The following is a 21,147-nucleotide window of genomic DNA, read 5'->3' on the forward strand; positions in this document are numbered from 1 at the left end:
CAAGTCTCATGAGGCTCGAGCAGGGCTCGCAAAGAAGTTGCTGACTCTATCTCCATGTGTACCTTTTTGTTCCTTGCCTTGGATTTGCTGGTCAGTGGCATGCTGCTTTGCCTGGCTCTCCATAGAGCTTGTAGCCTACAGGAATTTGGACAGAGTGGTACAGACATCGCCGACAGAGACTCTGATCACTGACTATCCCTTTAAATGCAGTCTCATGACTTAGTCTTTACTCCACTACCTATTAAAGAAGGAGACAAGACCTTCATAGGCAGCTTCCATTCAGGCACCCAGAAGGACACAGAAAGGCAAGACAATTTAACAGAGCTAACTGTGAGTAAATACGAAGCATTAGAGGTGCTCTCTAGAGCAAAGGGCATGGAGAAAGATTTGTAGGAAATCCTGAGCTGAAAGAAGGAGCAATAATTTTTAAAATATACTTGAATAGTATCTTCAAAAGGTGAAATTCTGTAAGGAAAACTATTCTGTCATTTTAGCATTATTCCTTTAAATGTGAATCTAAGTGTCTCTTAATAGAACATTGACCAGTCTTTGATTTCCCATAAAAATCTGATGCGGTGATTTTGTGCTGCAAGCACTGGGGCTTTTTGAAAATACAATCTTTTCTTTTGCTGGGATAAATTTCATAGAAGAAATATCTGGGAGGGAAATTTGAAGCCAGCCTTTTGCAAACTTGGATCTAAAGCCCACCCTGGAGCCTCCAATTAAATTTTGATACCTTATGAGGGGTGGCCTTTCTTCTGGGAGTGCTGACCCACTTTCTGCTGGGGACAGAAAGGAGTTGTGGGTGCTCAGCAGCAGGGAGACTGCACTGAGGTGTCCCATCATGTATGCAGGTAGSTGATTCTTAAGCCAGGGGCTGTGTGTTTCCACACTCTGTAATGACCAACCATCTCATATGGTACAGCAAGCTGGAAAATTCAGTTCTTGTTAGTCAACAGAGTCATCAGCATGTCCATATATATTAATTTTCTTGGGTTTTATTTTTATGAGTATAGCTACTGAGTAGATATGGACAAGTATTTTAACAGTGCTCATTACTATTGCAAGTGATATCTCAACACTGATGAAATGTTCTTCTGCCAGCTCAGCCTATTGCTTTTCTAAATATATCTATGACATTAATTGCAGGTGTGATTAGCTGGTGGACACTTCCCAGCTTGCCTTCATGTTGCCCATTTTATTCTGTGCATTTATCCTGTCTGCTTGCTGCTTGACCAAAGGGAGCTGCATCTCCTATGATGAGCTGAAAGAGCTGAAGACTGAATTTGCCATCAGTCTCTACCGGCATGTGTCCGAGGCAGAGAACAAAACCAATCTGGTAATCTCTCCAGCAAGTGTGGCTGTTTCTTTGGAGCTGCTGCAGTTTGGAGCTCGAGGAAATACCTTCACAGAGCTGCAAGATGCCCTAGGATACAGCATTCATGGTAATGCACTTAAAAATACTTACTGTCTTACATTTTGTATTAAATTGCCATCTTAACTAAGGTGCCAGGATTAGCACACATCATACTAAACTTCTGCTTTCTATCTCACTGCAAGATGTAGTTTTCTCCATCTTTGATAGACAGGTATCAGATGGACAAAGGCAACTCAAGGGAGTGGTTGATACACAGGTTATTATTCCGCTGTCTCTGAATCTGTAGTTACCCTCTTATGACACAAAACACAGATACATCTAAAAAAGCTACTTCCATGAGCAGCAGAATTGCTCCAGGTTTTCCAAAGGTGCATGGTGTCCACTGTGTCCTGTTCTTTGTGTGCTCTGCAAAGAGGTACCAGGCAGAGGACAGTTGTTTTCTCACCTATCCCACCAATGTATTTTATAAAACCTGTAGAAGCTGAATTATCTTTAAGACATTTCTAATGTTATTACAACTGGCCGAAAAGATGAAGAGTTATCAGAAGGAGACTGGCAGACAGAGATATACACTGACAGATGGATGGTGCAATTGCATCTTTCCCTGAAAGCAGGATAAAATATAAAACTCACTGGGAATTTGGAACGGATATGAGAAAGACAGATGTCTTTAAATCCAGCATTAAGTCAGCTGAATTTGAGGATGCTGTTTTCATTTTAGTTCTGGATTATCCTACCATCTCAAATCACATGTCAAAAACTATTTTACATTATGGGCAGAATGTTTATGAAAAGCAGATGACTGCCTCATCTTCAAAATTTGCAGCTTACATACAAGAGTTATGTACAGAGATAACACTGCTATTTCTCAGCATAAAATTTACTTTCAAGGAATGAAGGCTAAAGCCCACAGTAATTTCACTGTCCTGTGGTGTAACCTGTCTCAGTCCCCACCACCATCCTGTGCAGCATTCATATTCAGACCCAGCACAGCAGTAAGAGCTGGCTCTGGCTGAGCGGTGCAGATACAGCCACATGAACTGATGCAGGGACAGTGCCTCTATATTACGAGCAGCTGATATAAGGAAGCCTTGCCTACAGGATTCCTRTTTCTGTAAATTCATTTCCTAAACAACATTAATTCATCCAAGGATTATACCTTGCTTGACACTTCTGGCCATAAGGGGCTCAGTTATTATGAAAGGACGATCAAGAATAACATTTCAAAGTGAATTCAAGCACAGATCTCCACAGAAAATACAACAAAGAGAAGTGCAGAGGTTGTTAATGACCTGCTGGCTCTTTCATGCTCTCTTCTTCTCATGTGGCACATCATAGCAAGCAGATATTTTATCTGTTTTAGCTGTCTGTGGCATAAGCCACATGAGCTTTGGCTTTCAGTAATATTAATGCATGAATGTGAAAATAAAGTAGCATGGATCTATTGCTACTGGTTAAAACAGATTATTTCCAGTAATGGGGAAGGAAACCACTTCCTCAAATGGTCTAAACCAAATAAATAAATACTTGACTGAAATTTCCTATAAGATGAATAAACCCAAATTGTATAAGTATTCATATATGATAAAATTCCTTTCTTCCTGAGGATGTTTGGATTAATGTTTCTGTTGGTCTACCCTAAACAATAATGAAGGATGAAGTTAAAACCTCAGCAGGCTGAAAACAATGAAAACATTTATGGTTCATTCACTGCTCACAGAGAAGCTGCTCTTACATGCACTTGTAATCTTCTTTCAATGTTTGGAARGTTTGTTCATCTTTATTCTAGTGCTAAGAAAAACAATGTATAATGGGATGTAGCTCTAGACAGCACAGACAAAATGACATGCTTTAAAATGCTTTGTCCTTGCTGTGTTATTTAATTAACAATAGRGTATTTTAAAGCAATTTTGAGCTGTCATCCAAGGAAGAATTCAGGAATTTGGTTAGTAAGCACTGTGCTGAAGTAATAAGCTTGGGATACCACTCCTCACATCCACATCTGCTTCCACTTTACCATCTTGACTTCTCTCATCTTCCAGAGAGCTCGCCAAGTGCTCCCACACTAACACAAAACACAAAAGAATAATACTTAACACCTCAGACTGTGTCAGCTTTCTAGACATCTGTTCAAGGAGTTCAATATTTGATCCCTTAAAGAGGAATAGATCTAAATTTTAATACCAAACTTCCCATAGGTTATTAGTCTTCCTGGAGCTTATTAAAGCATAACTATTAGATTAGTAAACACACACTGGATTCTCAGGTGGTAGAAACTGAGGAATTAAAACTTTYATTTAGCCCATGAAGGATATGAATCAATGCAGTAAAAGTCTCCTGATKACTTGTCTGGTAGCTGGGGGCTCATGGCAATCCTGCCCTTGACTTGAGACTTTTGACGTGATCAGCTTAGGACAGGTTGGTCCAGGTGGGATTTGCTTCTCCGGTTTTCAGCCCCAAAACCCCCATGTTCCAGGTGGCAGCCCTGTCTGACTTCCCTCCAGCTCTGCCTACATCCACAGGTGAGAGAATCTGAATGATCACTCCCATTTCCTAAGGCATCTCTTAAAGCAAAGATTTCTAACCAGCCCMTAAGTGTGAGCTCAGCGATGACCATGGTGGGTCAGACACCTGTGAGCTGCCCAGGGCACTCCAGGGTTTCCAACCAAGGCAGGAGAGCACCTGAGCCAAGTACAGAAACGAGGGACACAATACTAACTCCCTCTTTGGGGATGGGGGCCAGTGATTCTTGTGCTACTGTGAGCTACTGAGGTTTCACACAGAACTTGGTGCACTAGGTGGGGAAATAGGAAAGGTCCTGGTGGTCCCACAGATATGTCTGGCTGAAGAAAAGTGCTCAAGACACTCCCCAGTCCTCATGGAAAACTTAGTTACAGAAGGAGGAACCTGCTGAAAATGTTTTAAAGGCAAGTAGCAATCTAAACAAGATTTTATTATCCAGATGTAAGCAGGACTCTTCCAAAACACAAGAGAGATATGAAAGGGGCTGAACCACAAGCACAGGAAGTTTGAGATTTGACTTGCAGGACTCAGGTTCCTTCTGGGCCCACACATCTGGCCCCACACCTCAACCTTACAATCATCACAGAAGCCACCACTGTTGAACTACTCTGAGCTTTCCAGAAACAGGAGACCAGGGCACCAGTCAACTATTTTCATTAGCAGACAGCAAACTAGAGAATACATCCTTTAATTTTGGAATGACATTGAACTTGTAACTGCATAAGCATTTTGGAAGACTGGAACAGTATTTAAAAGGATCCTGGAAAATCAGAGGAATGTGTGAAAAGGGCTCAATTCAGTAAGGATGAGTGCAAAATTATGCATTTAGAAGGAATAATCAGTCATTCGAGTTGAGGAGCCATGAATCAAAGAATAGGGGTTTTAGGAAAGGATCTGAGGGATCYTAGGAATTGAAAAAAATTAATATTGAATGAGAAATATAATTGTATCTATTAAAAAAAAAAAACAAAAAAACAACTTACCGTTGTGAACTGTATAAATGAAAGAGTCACTTGTAACACATGAAGCAACCTATCAGCTTAGCTTAGGATTGCCAGGGCTCATTARCAATACTGGGCCAGTTTGGGACACCATCCTTGAAGAAATCAAACAACACCTAAGGGCTAAGGGTGGCATAGGGGCTGACAGGGAAATGCCTTTCCTGGGAGGTGGATARTATCAGGAGAAGGAGATAACGGTCTTGAGGCATTGACAACACAACCAGTCATGGCCAGAGGTGCCAGATCTCACTGACAGGAACTCAGAAAGTGCCTGAAGAAAGAATTAACATCTTATGAACCGGTAAGAGCTGTGTCTGCATAGAGCGGTGAGCCTGATGTGAGATCAGCCACTTGACACAWCTTCACTGGAGCGGTTTCCACAGACACATGAGGAGAGCTGCCCAACGCCCTGTGCATCACTGCCCAAGACAGCAGCACTTGACAGTGCTACTCCATGGAGTCGAGGGTGCTCCAGTTGTCACAGAGCTTTGACAATCAGACACCAGAGTCAGCACTGGCACTGAGACCATGGGGCCCCAGGGTCATCTCTGCTATCCTCAACCTCAGCATAATAACTGCAGTTTCTTCCTCTTGCCTGGCAGACCAGAGCGTGCAGGATTTCCCGCCCATGGTGGATGAAGGAGGGACTAACTCCAGCCAAGGCACAGTGGTTCAGTTGGGATGCTCCCTCTCTGTGGACGCAGGCATCCAGCTCTCACTCGCCTTCGCTGCTCGCGCTGCTCGCTGCRCCAACAGCAGCCTGCAGCAATCCAACCTCACCAACCCCAACACAACCCACACGCAGGAATGGATCCCCACTGACATGGCAGGTAACGTGTGGGCCACAAGAATGGCTGCACATGATTGAAATGTAAAACAGAGTAATGAGAGAAATTGCATTTAGCCAAGTATACAGTTTTTTGCCACAATCTGTGTTGTCCAAACAAAGGCTGAAAGCCAGGAAACCTCATTCATGTGTTAATACTCATTTCTAATGTGAAGAAAGAGCAGGAATAAGTCTAAATCTGTCAGCAATGTCAAGCTGGTAACCACTTAGCCTTGTTGCTCTAGCTCTTAAAATGGCAATCCTTTGCAGTGTGCTCAGTTTTAATGAGGAGCAGCCAAAATTCCCCTTGGACTGTATTAATGGCACTGAATGCTTTCATGGTGCTATGGGGAACACACAGGGCCATAAGCTCAGCAGTCAGACTCATAGCTAAAAAAGTCAGAATGGGAAATAAAAAGAATTTACTTGCCACATAAGCAAGAGTGTAGTGAAACTAAATTCTGTGTTAATGAAAACAAAAATAAATTTAAAAGTTGTTAGAAGCAACAGAGCAAATCAATCCCTGATTGCCCCATCAACTTATGTGAATGGTAATTTGGCCATCATCATGTGAGGTCATGTTAAATACACACATGAAAGCTACTGTCGAAATAAAACCCAAAAAATGACAGTAAGAAGTGATCCAGGCCCATGACAGAAGAGTTTTGCTCTACAAGGAGGTACTAAATAGGAGTTCATATTGCAGTGCTCGCACAAGCATCAATGAGTTAAGAGCAGATCACTCTTTCAGAAATCTTGGAGATACCCAAAGCAGGGTCAGTTMAACTCCCAGATAAACAGGAGATGGGGAGAGGTAGGATATAGGCTTCAGCTGACTTAGGTGCTTCATGAAGTGGTCTGAAATTATGACCCTTTCCATGAGGGTCATATTGATGCTAAGAGTGAACCGCTCTGAGATAGATGAGGGCATATTGAAGCTAGRAAACCAGTTAGGCCAGAGCATGTTGCTGGGCACTCATCTGCGCTGTCCTGGCACAACTTTGGCCCTCAATATTGACCAGCTCAAACTCAGCTCTGCAGAGAGCATAGACCAACAAACCTCAGTGAGGGCCATGTGCAGGTGGGGAGGGGAATGTAGAGGGTGAGCAGTGCCTTGTGAGTTGTGCCTCTTGGCCATCGGGATGGAGAGTGGTCTCAGCTTGCTTTATTTAGTCACATGGAYCTGGTCTATAGGCCTGGGTAAGTAGGACTGCGTGTGTTCCTTTCCCTGTCTCTCTTCCCTGCAGATGGGGATGTGCGTGGGATGACACTGGAGAGCGCTGGGTCGCCACTCAGCCAGGTCACCCTGGTGAGCACCCTGTACTTCAGAAGCATGTGGCAAAAGAGGTTTTCCTTTGTGGATACCCAGATGTTGCCTTTCACCACAGCAGAGGGCTCAACCCTGAAAGTGCCTACCATGCATCACACAGCTGAAGTTAACTACGGTAACTGTCCTTGATCCCTATTTGATATATTGTACAATGTAGAGCAAATTTATTCAATTCCCACAGACACCACCCTAAGATGTATTATTTTCCCAGCTTGGAAAAGTCTCAGAAGAAGTCCCATCAAATGAAGAGACCACCACGGGTGACCAAATTGACTCCTCATAATCCCAGGCAATCATGAAACAGATCCTGGGTTCAAAATGGTTCCTAAAATATCTGATGTTCCTATCCCATCCCTCACAGACCAACAGCTCCCAGTACTCCATAACAAACTTGTCAGCTGTAGGAAACAATCAAAAGGAACAATATAACAGGACAGGAAAAGWAAGGCAAGAAACTGAGGGTACTGCAGTATGCAAAGTTTTTTACAACATTACAGAGCTGGTTAAATAAAGCTGGATAGGAAGGGGGAATGTGGGAAGCACATCTGACCCCATGACAGAGGGGCAATTAAAGCTAAAATTAAATCAAGCCCCTAACTATTTGATTTGTTGGGTGAGTAAGAAATTTCCTGGCCCCTCAGCTTAGTCACTGTCCCTTGAATGTGTGAGCACCAGAGGGAGCACAGTCTAGTTAGGAGCACCAGCACTGCAGACCTGTAGATCTAGTCACAGCCTGTCTCCAAGGCTTCAGGGTAAAATTGCAAATCTTCAGGGACAAATGCTGCAAGAAAAATGAGATAAACTCTTATGTCACTTAAACTAAATCAGTGGATGATCTCAGCATGTTCTTAAAACAGCATAAATATAGGTCAAACTTTTATTTGTATAATATATGAATGCAGTGTAGGCTACTTTCAAAGGCTTGATCTATGTGGGTTGCTGACAGAAGGACTCATGCTGCAGGCTTAGTTTTCTACCACCAGGAATTCTGCCAGCTAGCTATACAATCTCTTTCAAAATATGAAAAGTTCCTTTCCCTCCTACTCTAAATTTCAAAACTGCACTYGGGTAAAATTTTTTTCAAGACAAATTCGTTTCTCTTAACATCGTTCCTGCTTTATGCCTAAGTTAAATAGTTCCTCTTCAGCTTTGATATTTACTCCTAAATGTAACTGCAAGTCACCAAGCTTTCTCTCAATTTCCTTAAGTAGGTAGCTAATTTTTGCACAGAAAAGGAAAGTTCGGTAAAATACTTGGTTTACCTGTCATGTAGCCAGAAACACGTGAGCTCTCTGCAGCTGGAGAGACTTTTGAGGAAAGCCAAAATAAAAGGGATCATTTAAAATTTGCTGATTGTCAGATTTGATAGAGCCAATTCAATCTGTCACAAAAAAAAAGCCAGAAACATTTCAAACAAATCAGTTTAAAAATAATGCGAAAGACTGGCTCAGTACAACTAAACAGAGGACTGAGATAACTTTCCCTCATGATTAAATGATAGCAGCTGTCTCCCACCAGGATCCAAAACACAGAGTGAGAACGATAAGCTGTGGCCTGTTATCAATTGCAGAATTTACAGCATTGTTTATCCTTTTAACACCGCCACGCAGAACAAACCAGCCTGGGGACAAGAAAAAGTGCTGTAAGAAAACGTCAACATCACCGTTTACACAAGCTTCCTAAACATCACAGCTATTTTACATGTTCATTTTTACACGCAATTTGTTAATGGCATTTGAATTCTAATTTAGCATATGTGTAATCCTTACAGGATTCTCAAAATCAGTTCAARCAAGGAACACTAAATATTCTGACTCAATCTAGTCTTTGATTTTCTTTCTAATTGATAAGTAAGGACTGTATAACCTTTGTGCAGAATGTGCTGACTTCAAAACACCAGCATGCCCACAAATTAAACCCCTCATGTCCAGTGCAGGGAAGATATACTTCTTCCTTGTTTCCCATTAGAAACCAGAAYATTTTTCCCCAGAAAATCATCCACATGCTGGGAGATGGTTTTAAGAGCAATTTTCACTCCACGTTGCAAGGCAGGAGGGCTCATCTAAGAGCCTGAAATTTAATCTAGCAGAATAATCAACACTTAATGAATCCTAACTAGTCCACATGTTCAAAACTAACACTCTATGCTAAACATTAGAGACATCCTATAGCTATGCATTTATTGCCAAAAATACAGATATTATGAACACAAGCTACCCATACACAGTTATTTACAACCCCTGACTCAAAGAGTGTGAGCACCTACCCTTGAAAACACAGCTGCTACAGCTGGGTGAAGAAGGASTAGATTCAATATACTGCAAAGGCAGTAAGAATTTCACTTGGGCCTTGTAGTTAAGTTGTATTTAACTCCCAGCCWCTAAGTATTGCTGAGTGCTCCAGAAATGCAACTTATTGGATTCTCAAGTGAAAAAATAAGGAAGCAAAATTTTGACAGCCGAATCTGTTCTACTGTATAACAGAGTCCATGAGAAAGGCCTGGATTAACTGTTCTTTGCAATATGGGGTGAAAATGGTGCTTTTAAATGGCTGTTACAAATAGCTGTAAAATTAATGCAAGTTTGGAAGCTCTCCAGCTTTTACTTTTGAGACTACTTCTTATGACATTTATCTAATTTTTATAGGTCTTTGTGCCTAGATTTTCAAAAATTATAAATTTGGCACTTAAACACGATTTGTTTCAAAAATAAGTAAATAGTTCATGCTTAAATAAGCATATACTATCTCTTGTATAATAGAACTATTTGTTTCTTGAAATAAGGCTAAAATTGATTTTTAAAGGTAATAAAGATGGAAAAATGAGCCAAAGAAGRTTTCAATAAATGAAGTAGGACATTGCATTTTATTTTTGTAATTCCTATCTATTGTAATATAATTTTAGTGAAAAATGTTATTAAAACTCTAAGTTTATTCAAASAACATATTTATGGGAAGAGTCAGAGTTGCTGTCATTGCATTGGTAGTTTTGGGGGGTTTTATCCAAAAACTTTGAGCGAGGAGAAGAGCTACAATGAGAGAAAGCAATAAAATATCCATGCTCTGTTGAGGTGGTGCTTCAGGTACTATTGGTACTACTGGCAGAGCATTGCTCTGCCACCGTATCTCTGTCTCTGACACACCCAGCTCTGTTCAGATGGGACCGGTGTGYGTTAACAGCAACCAGAGCTGGCTTCAGAAGCCCAGGTGCTGGAGACCACTCCCTACATACCACCACAGCTGCTCTGAATTGTCTGCTGACCCCAGCAAGGGTTGTGGGTTCAGGGATTTTTTTTTTCCCCACTTGAATGATGAAATAAGATCTCTCATTGCCCACCCACAGGCCAGTTCCAGACTGCAGCTCTGGAGGCTTTCAGCGYGGTCGAGTTACCCTACCTGGGGGAGAAACTCAGCATGTTCCTAGTGCTTCCTAGCCACAAAAGAACACCTCTGTCCCAGATTGAGTCTCACCTTTCTGCCAAAACCATAACCCTCTGGGCCAACAGCTTGAAGAGAACAAAGATGGACATTTTTCTGCCTAGGTAAGCAATGTTAGCAGAATGGATTTGCTACTTCAGTTGTCAGGATTCCATGTGACAGTGCTGACACGAGCACTGTGTGGGCAAAATCAAAAGGTATGCTTTTGGTTTCATTATTCATCACATGATCAGAGATGTTCTAACCCTTTCTTAAACGACAAAAAGGTGAGCCACGAATGACAAGACTTTCTGGTTATGTTTTAAAAAAACCCAAGTACGCTAGCTGATCCTACAGCTTTTACTTAAATTTTTTTGGGGATATAAACCCTTTAAAGATCCAAAACAGAGAAATGTTGCTGGACTTTTCCCACACTCATTTTTCTCTTTGTTTAAGGAAGAATAAACATATAACCTCATAAAGACAAGGTTTTGTATTTTTAAAACTTGTCAGAGTACCAAAAAAGCACTGGACAAAGAGCTTGTGCCCACTCCAGGAGTCACAACCATCTTTCCATGCACAAAGCAGGTTTCAGTCACCCCTTTTCCATTTTAGACAGCTGTTGTTTTGGCAAACACTCATGCTGGAGGTATTTTCCATCACCTACTCCAATAAAATKGCATAGCAGGAAGAATTAGAAGGAGAAGGCCTCGTGTGGCTGTATCTATTGTATGGATCAGCACAGAAGGGCTTCATTACACACCTCCTACAGCATTCATCACTTTAACGAGGACTGAAAACCAGTTTGTACATTGATGTTTATTTGTTTTCTTCATGCTAATTTTTGGGAAACGTTTCAAAGGGCCATTTGCTACAGCTAAACAGAGTATTAGAAAAAGAACACTTTGGGAAAACGCAGAATTCACATGTCAAGATTTAGTAGCAATCTGATTACAACAGAGGGTGGCAAGGGATTCCTTCTGTTAATGTCTTCAGGTGAAGATGAGCTGCATTTCTGCAAATAACAATCAGACAATGCACTGGGCACACACAGGAAGAGACAGATGAAATGAAAAGGCTTGAAATAAATTGCATTTATTATGCCTTTTAATTCTACAACATTCTACAAATCTTGTACTTATATAAAGTGCATCATATTMATTTCAGGTTCAGTATTCAAAGCCTTTTTGACCTGAAGACAGTTTTTTCTGCCCTGGGAATTAGAGATGCATTTGATCCCATGACTGCTAATTTTAAAGGCATTTCAGGTAAGAGGTTTGACTGAGTACAAAACGACCCTTGACCCCACAGTTGTAGAATTTTACATTTGAATGATGCATTAGAGCTGGGTCTGAATTGATTGTACTTCCCTGTGAAACTCTAAAACACAATTCACACTCAACTGCAATTGTAATTTGAACTGTTTTGTAGGAAAGAGGAACCTGAAAAGGACATATTTGGTTTTGGCCTTTAACTTTTTTTTTTTCATCTCTTTTTTAATCTCTTTAAAATTGTCATGACAGTATAGGCCTGCAAAAAAAAGTTTATTCAGAAATKTAGGATTCTTTAGTACAACATGCATTCCTATTTTTATTTTTAAACAGTTAYATAACAGTTAGGGATGCTGGTACAAGTAGTCTGTATTTTAACTCCTGTCACCACAAACAATATTAGTAGAGGCCCAGGCTATATTGTCTTSCTAATCCAGAGACCAGTAGACAAAGCTATACTTTTCCTTTGCTAAAATACTGGTGTCATGATTAAATTCTTGGGTTTGGAAGCCTGAACCACTTCTGTTCCTTAGAAAATAGGTCCCCATTTAAAATTAAATACAAAAAAAAAAAAAAGGATCAAAAAAAAATTTTTTTTACTACTTCCAGAAAAAAATAAAAAAAAAAAAATCACCTTTAGGTATTTCTGTTCACAGTAAAGACTTGGAGTGGTAGCTGCCCAGCAAACAGCTCACATTCTTGTGCATGTGAGTAAATGAAATTGCTCCATTTCAGACAAACCTGCTTTTACAGAAAAGTTGCTTCCATGGAATGAACCTCAGAAAACACATTACTCAGGGAATTTTATATGCCTCTTTTAAAATTGAACATAGCAATGTTCTATAGCAATACAGATCTCAGACTGCACATAGAATGCACATTAAAATAATTTGTTACTGCTCATTGATGTTTCGCTTATTGCAAACAAATGTTAACATACTGATAAAGTACAAAAGGATGCATTTTATAAAGTTAATATTTATTTAAATAAGATAAATACTTTGGAGAAATAAATTAAATCATCATTATCATTTAGCAGCTTCTGCCCTATGTTCACAACTCAACTTATCCTGGCTTTTGGCATACAGGATAAGGCTCATAGAAGTATGTGATCCTGCCCTGGAAGGGTTTTGGAACAATAGGTATGTTGAGGCCCTTTTCAGCCRTGCTCTTGCACCACTGTGTCCTAGGAATAGGGTTCTAGGTGGCGTAAGAGTTGCATAAGGCAGAGTTTATAAGGAAAAATTAATCTTTTACTTAAACAATTGATATCATTGGAAAAAAGCAGGTAAGTTTTCATTTCCTCTTCCATATGAAGCAGAAGTCATAATCTTCCGAATATTTACACTCCGATCACATTCAGCAAACAAATATCTTGCATCATTTCAGACCTAGAATAGCTTCTTTATACCTGAAAGCTTCTATTTTTTCCCTCAAAAATGTGTAAGATTTATCTGATTTTRAAAATTCTGCCTCTCACTAGTTTTGCCCTGCTTTCTTCCATCCCAGTTTTTTTGACTGGGCAAAATTCAGACGGAAATAGGTAAAATGCTCTTTTAGCATTTCTTTGATTTCACCTACATGTTGAACTTGATCCTTCAATTCAGAAAAGAAAGAAAAAACTTCTCAACTCCCACTTTCTGCCCTCTGCAGTCAGCTGGAGAGAAGCAGCCTTGTGACACTCTCCCCAGTATCTTTCTGACGTAAAATGAATCTTAGAATAGAATTAATGTCACAGTCCCATTGTCTCTTCCTGAAGAGCATTTTTKCTCCAAGTTCCCTTCCAATGGTTCTTCAGTTGCCCTCACTCTGTTAATTAAAGTTTCTATTCCCACCATGTAACCTTGCCTTCCACCACAACCTGGAAACCTCTCAAACTAGTAACCCCCAKTCAGCATTAAATCCACTATTACCTATACACTGGGAAGTTATGTGATCCCTAGAGTCTGCGGGGGAAAAAAGGTAAAAAGCATTCTAATTATTTTTAAAAAGTATACTCATAATGAAAGGCAGAAACTAACTTACTAATTTTGGGTTTTTTGCAGAACAAGATAACCTTTACATTTCAGAAGTTATTCACAAAGCAGAGATTGAACTGACRGAAGATGGTACAAAAGCATCAGGARCTACAGGTAAATCACATATACAGACAAAGTTCTCACTTCTGGAGTTTACCAACAACAAAACCAACTACTAGTCTTTTATTTAAAACAAAACAAGCATGGTAGCATTTCCATATATGCCTAACTTACACTTTTTTATTTAACAAACTTCCATTTTACCTCTGTAATTGTTCACAAAAACTTTTAATTTTGATGTCTGACTAACGTGTAAGAGCTCAAATGAAAAAAAAACCCCAACTTTGTCAGTCCAGACAAAATCCAGTTTGAGAAAGTATATCACTTATTTTTCTGTTGATTAAATTACCACTTTGCTCAGATCAGAAAAAACAAATAACAAAAAAAAAAAAAGTTAGGAAAACTTTATTTATAGTTCCTGTACTGTCATGGGATTTGAGGACAATCTCTTTGATAGCATTAAAGGTAATGATGGGCAAGTTTTATACAGACGAGCTTGATTCTTACATGCTTTGAAGCATGACTTCCATGTGCAGTAGCTTCTGCTAGCAGGTAATTTCCCCTTGAGCAGCTGGGATTAAGTGAGCAGGAGATTCACAGTAAAACCTCAGCTATGGACTACACAGTSAGTAAATTACTCAGTCACCATTAACCACATCTCACCTTTCTGCTTCCCTGGGTTGTGCCAATGATAGATGTGCTCCACATCACAAATGCTGGTGGTCTTGGSTGGGGATCTGGGCATTCTACCACTGCTCCTTGCTTCCAGGAAGGAAATCAAGAGCCATGTAGAGACAGCGTGGCAGTGTACCTCACTGTGGTGCCTGACCTGGCACACATCCCTCACTCAAACATCCCACAGTGGCAATGCCAAAAGGAACCTGAGCACACCTGAATGGGTGTATTCAGTATTCCTCCACAAACAACTCTCAATAAGACACACATACATATTGTTTGTGTACAGAGAACATCTGACATAACTAAGGTAACCTTTTGCTGAGCGACACAGTTTTAACATTTGTAACAATTTAAAGCACAATTGGGGCAGTAACATTTTTAATAACTTTCTGGTAAACCTGACAAAAATTAAAAGCTTTCAAATGGCTTCAGTTACATACCAAAGACTAAGAGGAATAGACCTTTATCCTGTTAAAACCAATGCCAAAACATCCCTTAACTCCAGTCAGACCAAGCTAGCAAGCAGATTTTKAAAAGTGCAATTGTGTTTGTTCACTTCAAAAGTTCTGGATCTAATCACATGATGACTTGAAACCAGGCACATATTTTTACAGGTCTYAAACTAGTTTTACAGTGTCTTACTTGAATTTTCAAAGTAATTCCATTGTTTTAACTGTTAWAAAAATAACCCAAATCTGGTGCATTTAGTATTGGAGTTTCTTGACAATGCGTTAATWCTATATAGGTACAAGGAAGAATCTAATTGAATAAAATGTATTTTATTAATAGCTGAGCCATTCTTAAAACCCCTTTATTTAATTTAATAATTAACCCACAACCCAAAGAGAGGAAAGAGTCATAAACTGAGGTGAGGATACTTAAAGTTTTGTTGAGAGCTCTGACAAGAGGAACTCCAGGATGGCATAGATATTTCTCTGCTCCTTGTCTCCCAATTGGATAAGCAACTATATTTGTGACTCGCTTATCTTTTTCACCAGAACAGCATAGCTAGGAATTGGCTAACAGGTAAAGAAATAGCATGGTGTGACTTCAGCAGAGTTAGGGATGTTATGACAACAAAARTTAGCTTTGAGATCCAATGCCAGATAGACTCACTTCAGCATCAAAATATGACAAATCATCTGCATGTAGTCTCACAACTCCTGACTTGTTAATTCAGCCAGACTAATTTCACTGTTGGATAAAATTACTGTTTTAGTCTTAAAGCAGAGGAGCAACTCAAAAGTCAAGGTACTTACCATCAGAGYTTGAGAGCACTTTCCAGAAAAGAAAATAGTTTCATTTTATTGATGTTTTCTTTGTTGCATTACAGCAATGGTCTTACTAAAAAGATCTCGAACGCCTATTTTCAAAGCAGATCGACCTTTCACGTTTTTCCTGAGACAAGTTAATACAGGTATGCATGCTCTGCTATTCAGGAGCAGAATCCCTCACTAATAGCTCTGAAATCAAACAGCACACCATTCTTCAGTCCAGAAAACTTCAACAACCATGGAAACAGAGGGATTTGGTGTTTTAAAGCATAGAGTTTAATTTTCTTTAAAAGAATGTATAATAATCATAGACGTCTAGGAAGCTGGATTAGCCTCTTCTTTGGACGTGTAGTATGTGCTTAAAAAAATTCTACCAAAATTACAGGCATTAGAAAGATCTCACAGATGCTAAATGCTCCAGCATCAGAAACTGATCTCCACAGGGTAACTCAAATTACAAACAGGCTGGATCAGCTAGCTTAACATTTGAAGTAGTTAAAATAGAAATCTTCCCTCAAAAGTGAAATTTATTCATGCCTATACTGATAGCAAAGAGATTTCTGCCAAAAAGTGCATGTTTCTTTGCAACTGTTAACTCATTTCTTGCAAATTACCTCCCCTATTCCCCAAATAAAAACTATACAAAACCCCAAATAGAATGGCAGAGCATGTCATAGTGAAGCATCAGTTTAGCTTCAGAACTGGTTTATTAATTTCATTTCAGATGTCCAATCGCATTAAGTTATGACAGATTCTCTGGCAAAAGAAAATATCCTGTAGCTTGTTGGCAATAATTAAGAATTGTATTACACATAATTTAGCAGGCATTTGCTACTCTGAAGCACCAGGCCAATCTCCAACAACCCTTACCATTCTTAACAATGCAGTAATTTTGTATCTGAAGTATTTTCCTAAAAGTCATTCAAACCACCAAATTTCTCTCATAACTGGGGTCACAGCCATTAGATTCTCAAGGAACATACAGACATTTATAGGGTTCAGCAAAACACTGGGGCCTAGCATGAGGACACGAATAATTTTCCTTATCTGCTTCCAAGCAACACACACTGTTCCCTTAGTCAGTGAATATCTGTGTATGTAACATTTTACTTTAAAAACCCGTATCTTAAATTTTGACCATACTGAAAGCACCCCAAGAGAAAATTACTACCTCAGTGGGGATTTTGTTATAAATATACTTTGGCAATTGTTACTAGTCAATGAATAAAAGTATTTTACTTGGCAAAGGCAGAATATTGAGATAAAAAGGCATTAATAGGTTCACCGATGAAACCTGAACCACAGACTCTTAAGAATTAAAAACAAATTAATTTTGGTGAATAAGATGGTCAATTTAATATATACATATATAAGTAGAAATTATATAAAGAGGAATGAAATCAGATTGTAAAATAGGATTTTTATGTGAAGCATAAAATACATACCTTGAATAAATTCAAAATTTCATTTCTGTAATTCAAGCTTTTAAATGCAAAAAGTGAAAACATTCAGTTATTTTCTTTGCTTAGACTTGGTGACTCAAGRTTTTGAGGTATGAAAAACTAGAAAGGATAAGACATTTTTCATCCACTTTTCTAGAAGTGCTTAAAATTTCAGTGCCCATAAAGTTCATAATGAATCTTTATGCAGACCAAAAGTGTTCATTGCATCCATTTTCTACTAATAGCAGAAATATGTTTTCCATAACTTAAAATAGTATAGTTCTGCTCAAAATAATTGAAAAAGTTCGAAGTTTTTTAATCTGATTTTCAGGTTTGAGCATATTCCCTTTGAAGGACAGGCAAGRTAACTGCAATACAACCAACCAACCATAAATCCAGTTAATCTGAGGCAGTCATTTCATTCTCTTCTGTAACTAAAATATGAACACAAAGCAATGAACTTAGGTTCTGTTTTGCTCAGCATAGGTTTCAAGATTTTGATTTCTGGTATGGGCTCCCAACTATTTTGGAAAAGGTGTTTTTAATACAGAAATGTTTTAATTCCTTCAAGAGAAGCACGCAATTTCAGTCAGTTTTCCCATACAAGCAATGAATGATTCTAAGATCCGCTAAATCCATGCTTATGTATGTAAACTGTAGTGCACTTTGAAAATGTGACCCCAAATTGAAATTATGTTAATATTGTTTTCATTTACAGGTTCAGTACTCTTTATAGGAAGAGTTACAAATCCTTCATAACAAGCACTAAATGCATACACTGACAGCTGTTCTACCTGTAATGAGCTTTCCTCCAAGGAAATTTAAGGCTACATTGTATTTATTTATTAAAACACTGTTTTAAGTAGTATCACTTCCCCAAGAATAAGGGAGCGTTAAATCCTCCAATACTTTATTACACTGTAGACACTGTTGAAACTTAAGAGCGGTTTAGGAATCATCAGCACCACAAATACAGCAAAGACAGTAACCAAACAAACACCTGTGAAAAACAGATTTAACTTCCTAAATGTTTAACAATATGGGCCAACAGCTACTTCTCAATTTCATCATGGCTAAAGTCAGATTGAGTGTTGCTGAGTATGCAGGTCATCTGAATGAAAGCAACCCACAAAAAAGTTTTGTGATATGTTATTTTTCAAGCATGATTATATTTCCCTCTCCTGAAGGCAAAACCTTAAGAGTAAAATTGAAATTCAGTCTGACCTCAGACAGTTATAATCCAGCTGCTATAGAAAGGTAACAAGCAAGCAGCAATGTGCTGTGAAAAGAAAATCAAGTTTGAAACAGAAAGCCTGTTTCAAAACTGACACAGAACCATAGAATTATTAAGGTTGGAAAATACCTCTAAGATCATAGAGTCCAACCATTTATCCAGCACCATCAAGCCCACCATTAAACAAAGTCCTCAAAGAACCAAATCTACACACTTTTTGAGCACTTCCAGGGATGGTGACTCCACCACTTCCCAGGGCAGCCCATTCCAGASAGAGAAGGTAAGAAGCAGAAACACCCAGTCAGTGACCAAATAAATATTATTGCAAATAAAGGTAGTTTTTTTGAAACATACACAATGCAGAGTAGACATATCTGAAGAACACTGAATGAGACTAATGGCATCAAGAAAAACGTCCACATCCTGACAAAAGCCGGGATATGGTGAGCATTCAGCAACTTATGGCACAAGCATCAGAAACCAAGGCCCATAAAGATTTTGGGTGAAGACTGCAAACCACTGACTCCTAAGAAAAACATCAGAGAGGACTACTTTATTCAGCTCCTGTTGAATCAAACAAAGTTTTCCAGATATTCAGAGCATCCAGCAGAGCTGAAAGACATGGCCAGTAAGGCAATCARTGATATTGCGTGTCCAGACAGCAGCACCCTCTGGCTGATCCTGCACTTGTAAACACTAAAAACCGTCTGACCTAGAAAAGCACTGCACAGCCTTCCTCAAAGGCTACTGACCCCTGCTTTACTGCATCCCCCCTCAATAAAATTGTGGGGTTAGTCATGGYTCCAGATGTGCATACAGAGCATCAGTTTGTTATGCTGGTCACCAAATGGAGAGCGCAAAGTACACAAGATATCCTACTGTGGTTGCAATTTAGCATTAGCTTTCTTTCACTCATTCTCTGATTAAGAGAAGAATATCCAGTGATACAAAACCACTCTTCAATCCTGAACACTGACACCAGAACACACAAACTGTGGAAAGGGAAGGCAAAACAAATCATTCCAATAAAAACTGTACTCAAACCTACACAAAGATTAAAATAGAGATTTTATTGATGGAATAACAAAAGTGCTTTTCTTAAATATTTTTTCAAAATACATTTATACAACTTACAATAATATATCCAAAATAACTGTATATACAAAACATTACCTTGTTTAATGTATGTGCTTTTTTTTTTTTAAATTACAAAGCAACTTTTTGGCAAAGTTCAACCTTAAGAGGTGGTAGTTTTGAAGGTTAGATTAAGAAAAATAGAACCTGAGGGAAAGTGACACTTATGTCCATGACAAGCAAGAAGTTCTCCATTTAGTTAAATAAAAATGTTTTTGTAGTATTTTTCACATTACAAAAATAAAATACKTGAAGGGAAAAAAAAAGGATGATGGATATGTCTCATCATTTTTTTGAGCAGCTTCTCATTCAGGTACAGGAACTTGAGATAAGAGTGCATGTCAAAAATGAATGCAAGTAAGAACAGCAGTGTCCTGCTGTGGCTCTCTCTTGCATGAAGCTTCTTAGCTGCTGTTGATATGATTGACCTGATTGGCTCTGCGATGGATTTCTTCCAGAAAACTCTCAAGCTGTTCTATCAGCATTCGTTTTTTAAACCTGGATTTAAAAGAAAGCATTATAATGGATGCACAGAATAATACATGAAACATCCTTCACAAAACCTCTRCTGAACTCGGGTAACTTCAGTTATTACTTCAGGAGAAGTGCCTAGTGAGACTACACATACCTTATATGTATCACTGCCTCCTAAAGTTCTGGTAAACCACTAACTTGCTTTTCAATTTACTGAATACAAAACTATATTTACTAAAGTTCATTATAGCATATTGCTGAACATAATTCAGCCCTTAAAGTCAGGAACAAGAGAGTTAAGAGTTYGTTGCTTCCAGAAGTTCTGAAGTACAGAAATAAAACATACGTTAAAAGAACTAAAATTCAAAAGCTGGCAAAGACGCTTTTAGGGAATATTTGCATGCCTTCATGATACATTCATCAAAGTTAACAAAGTTGGAATTGGTGAAGAAACAGCCATTACACAAAGCAAAGCAGATTTCCTGAAAAAAAATACAAACCAAAACTTTGAGAAAGAAACTAAAGGAAAGCACGGACATAATCCATGCCTCTGGAGTCTCTGCAGTTCTATTCCATTTCAACTGTATAAATTTGATCAGTAGGTCATTCTGTCACCTCTGCTTAGACTCCTACCTTAGGAGGTACAATTCCCTGCTGTTTCCAGCTAAGCCCTGCCCTTTGCAACATTTCTGCACCTGAGAAGCCACTCCTGACAAACACTTTGGCAGCCATGTGTGCTCAAAGATAGTTAGCAATGAAAATATTTTGAACTATGTATCAAGTTCATCCCTATGACTTCATTAAACCCCAGGAGAAGCCTCTAGTTCTGGTCAAACATCCTGGTCCATAACCTTGGCTCACAGAGACATGGTACCTGCCCTAATCTCCATACCACAAGCCTCCCCACAATCCCAGTTTGACTATGAGGAAAAAAAGATCCCATTTCCAACAAATACATCATGGAATACCCATGCTCTGCCTCTTACACAACTTTCTCCCAGTTCTCAGAACCCCACAAACACACAGCTCCCACTCTATTTTTCCTCATTGCATCTCCAAAGTGATAAGTTTTCTGCTATCAAAAGAGGAA

The 21,147-nt window shown here is 39.0% G+C and overlaps 2 protein-coding genes across 5 annotated transcripts in view; one reads left to right on the forward strand and one right to left on the reverse strand.

Annotated features, from left to right (window-relative positions):
* Positions 1-1,186: 1,186 nt before the first annotated feature.
* SERPINE3 (serpin family E member 3) lies at positions 1,187-18,472 on the forward strand. The gene is made up of 8 exons (XM_057367398.1): positions 1,187-1,445; positions 5,505-5,732; positions 6,976-7,173; positions 10,399-10,597; positions 11,640-11,740; positions 13,789-13,875; positions 15,833-15,916; positions 17,934-18,472. Exons 1-8 carry the CDS (start codon positions 1,187-1,189, stop codon positions 17,972-17,974), a joined length of 1,197 nt encoding a protein of 398 aa, XP_057223381.1. The 3' UTR covers positions 17,975-18,472.
* Positions 18,473-19,504: 1,032 nt separating this feature from the next.
* Positions 19,505-21,147, reverse strand: part of INTS6 (integrator complex subunit 6) — a 40,857-nt gene continuing 39,214 nt past the window's right edge. For 3 of the 4 annotated variants that reach the window (XM_057367392.1, XM_057367393.1, XM_057367390.1), the window contains one exon: positions 19,506-20,081. In XM_057367392.1, the coding sequence (XP_057223375.1) occupies positions 19,988-20,081 (94 nt within the window). In that variant the 3' untranslated portion in view covers positions 19,506-19,987. Of the gene's footprint in view, positions 20,082-21,147 lie in introns of all 4 variants that reach the window. The other variant, XM_057367394.1, reaches the window with a different exon arrangement.

Source organism: Malurus melanocephalus, unplaced genomic scaffold (genome assembly GCF_030028575.1).
Source record: "Malurus melanocephalus ecotype Western Australia unplaced genomic scaffold, MMel_1.1 scaffold_78, whole genome shotgun sequence".
Taxonomy (NCBI): Eukaryota; Metazoa; Chordata; class Aves; order Passeriformes; family Maluridae; genus Malurus; species Malurus melanocephalus.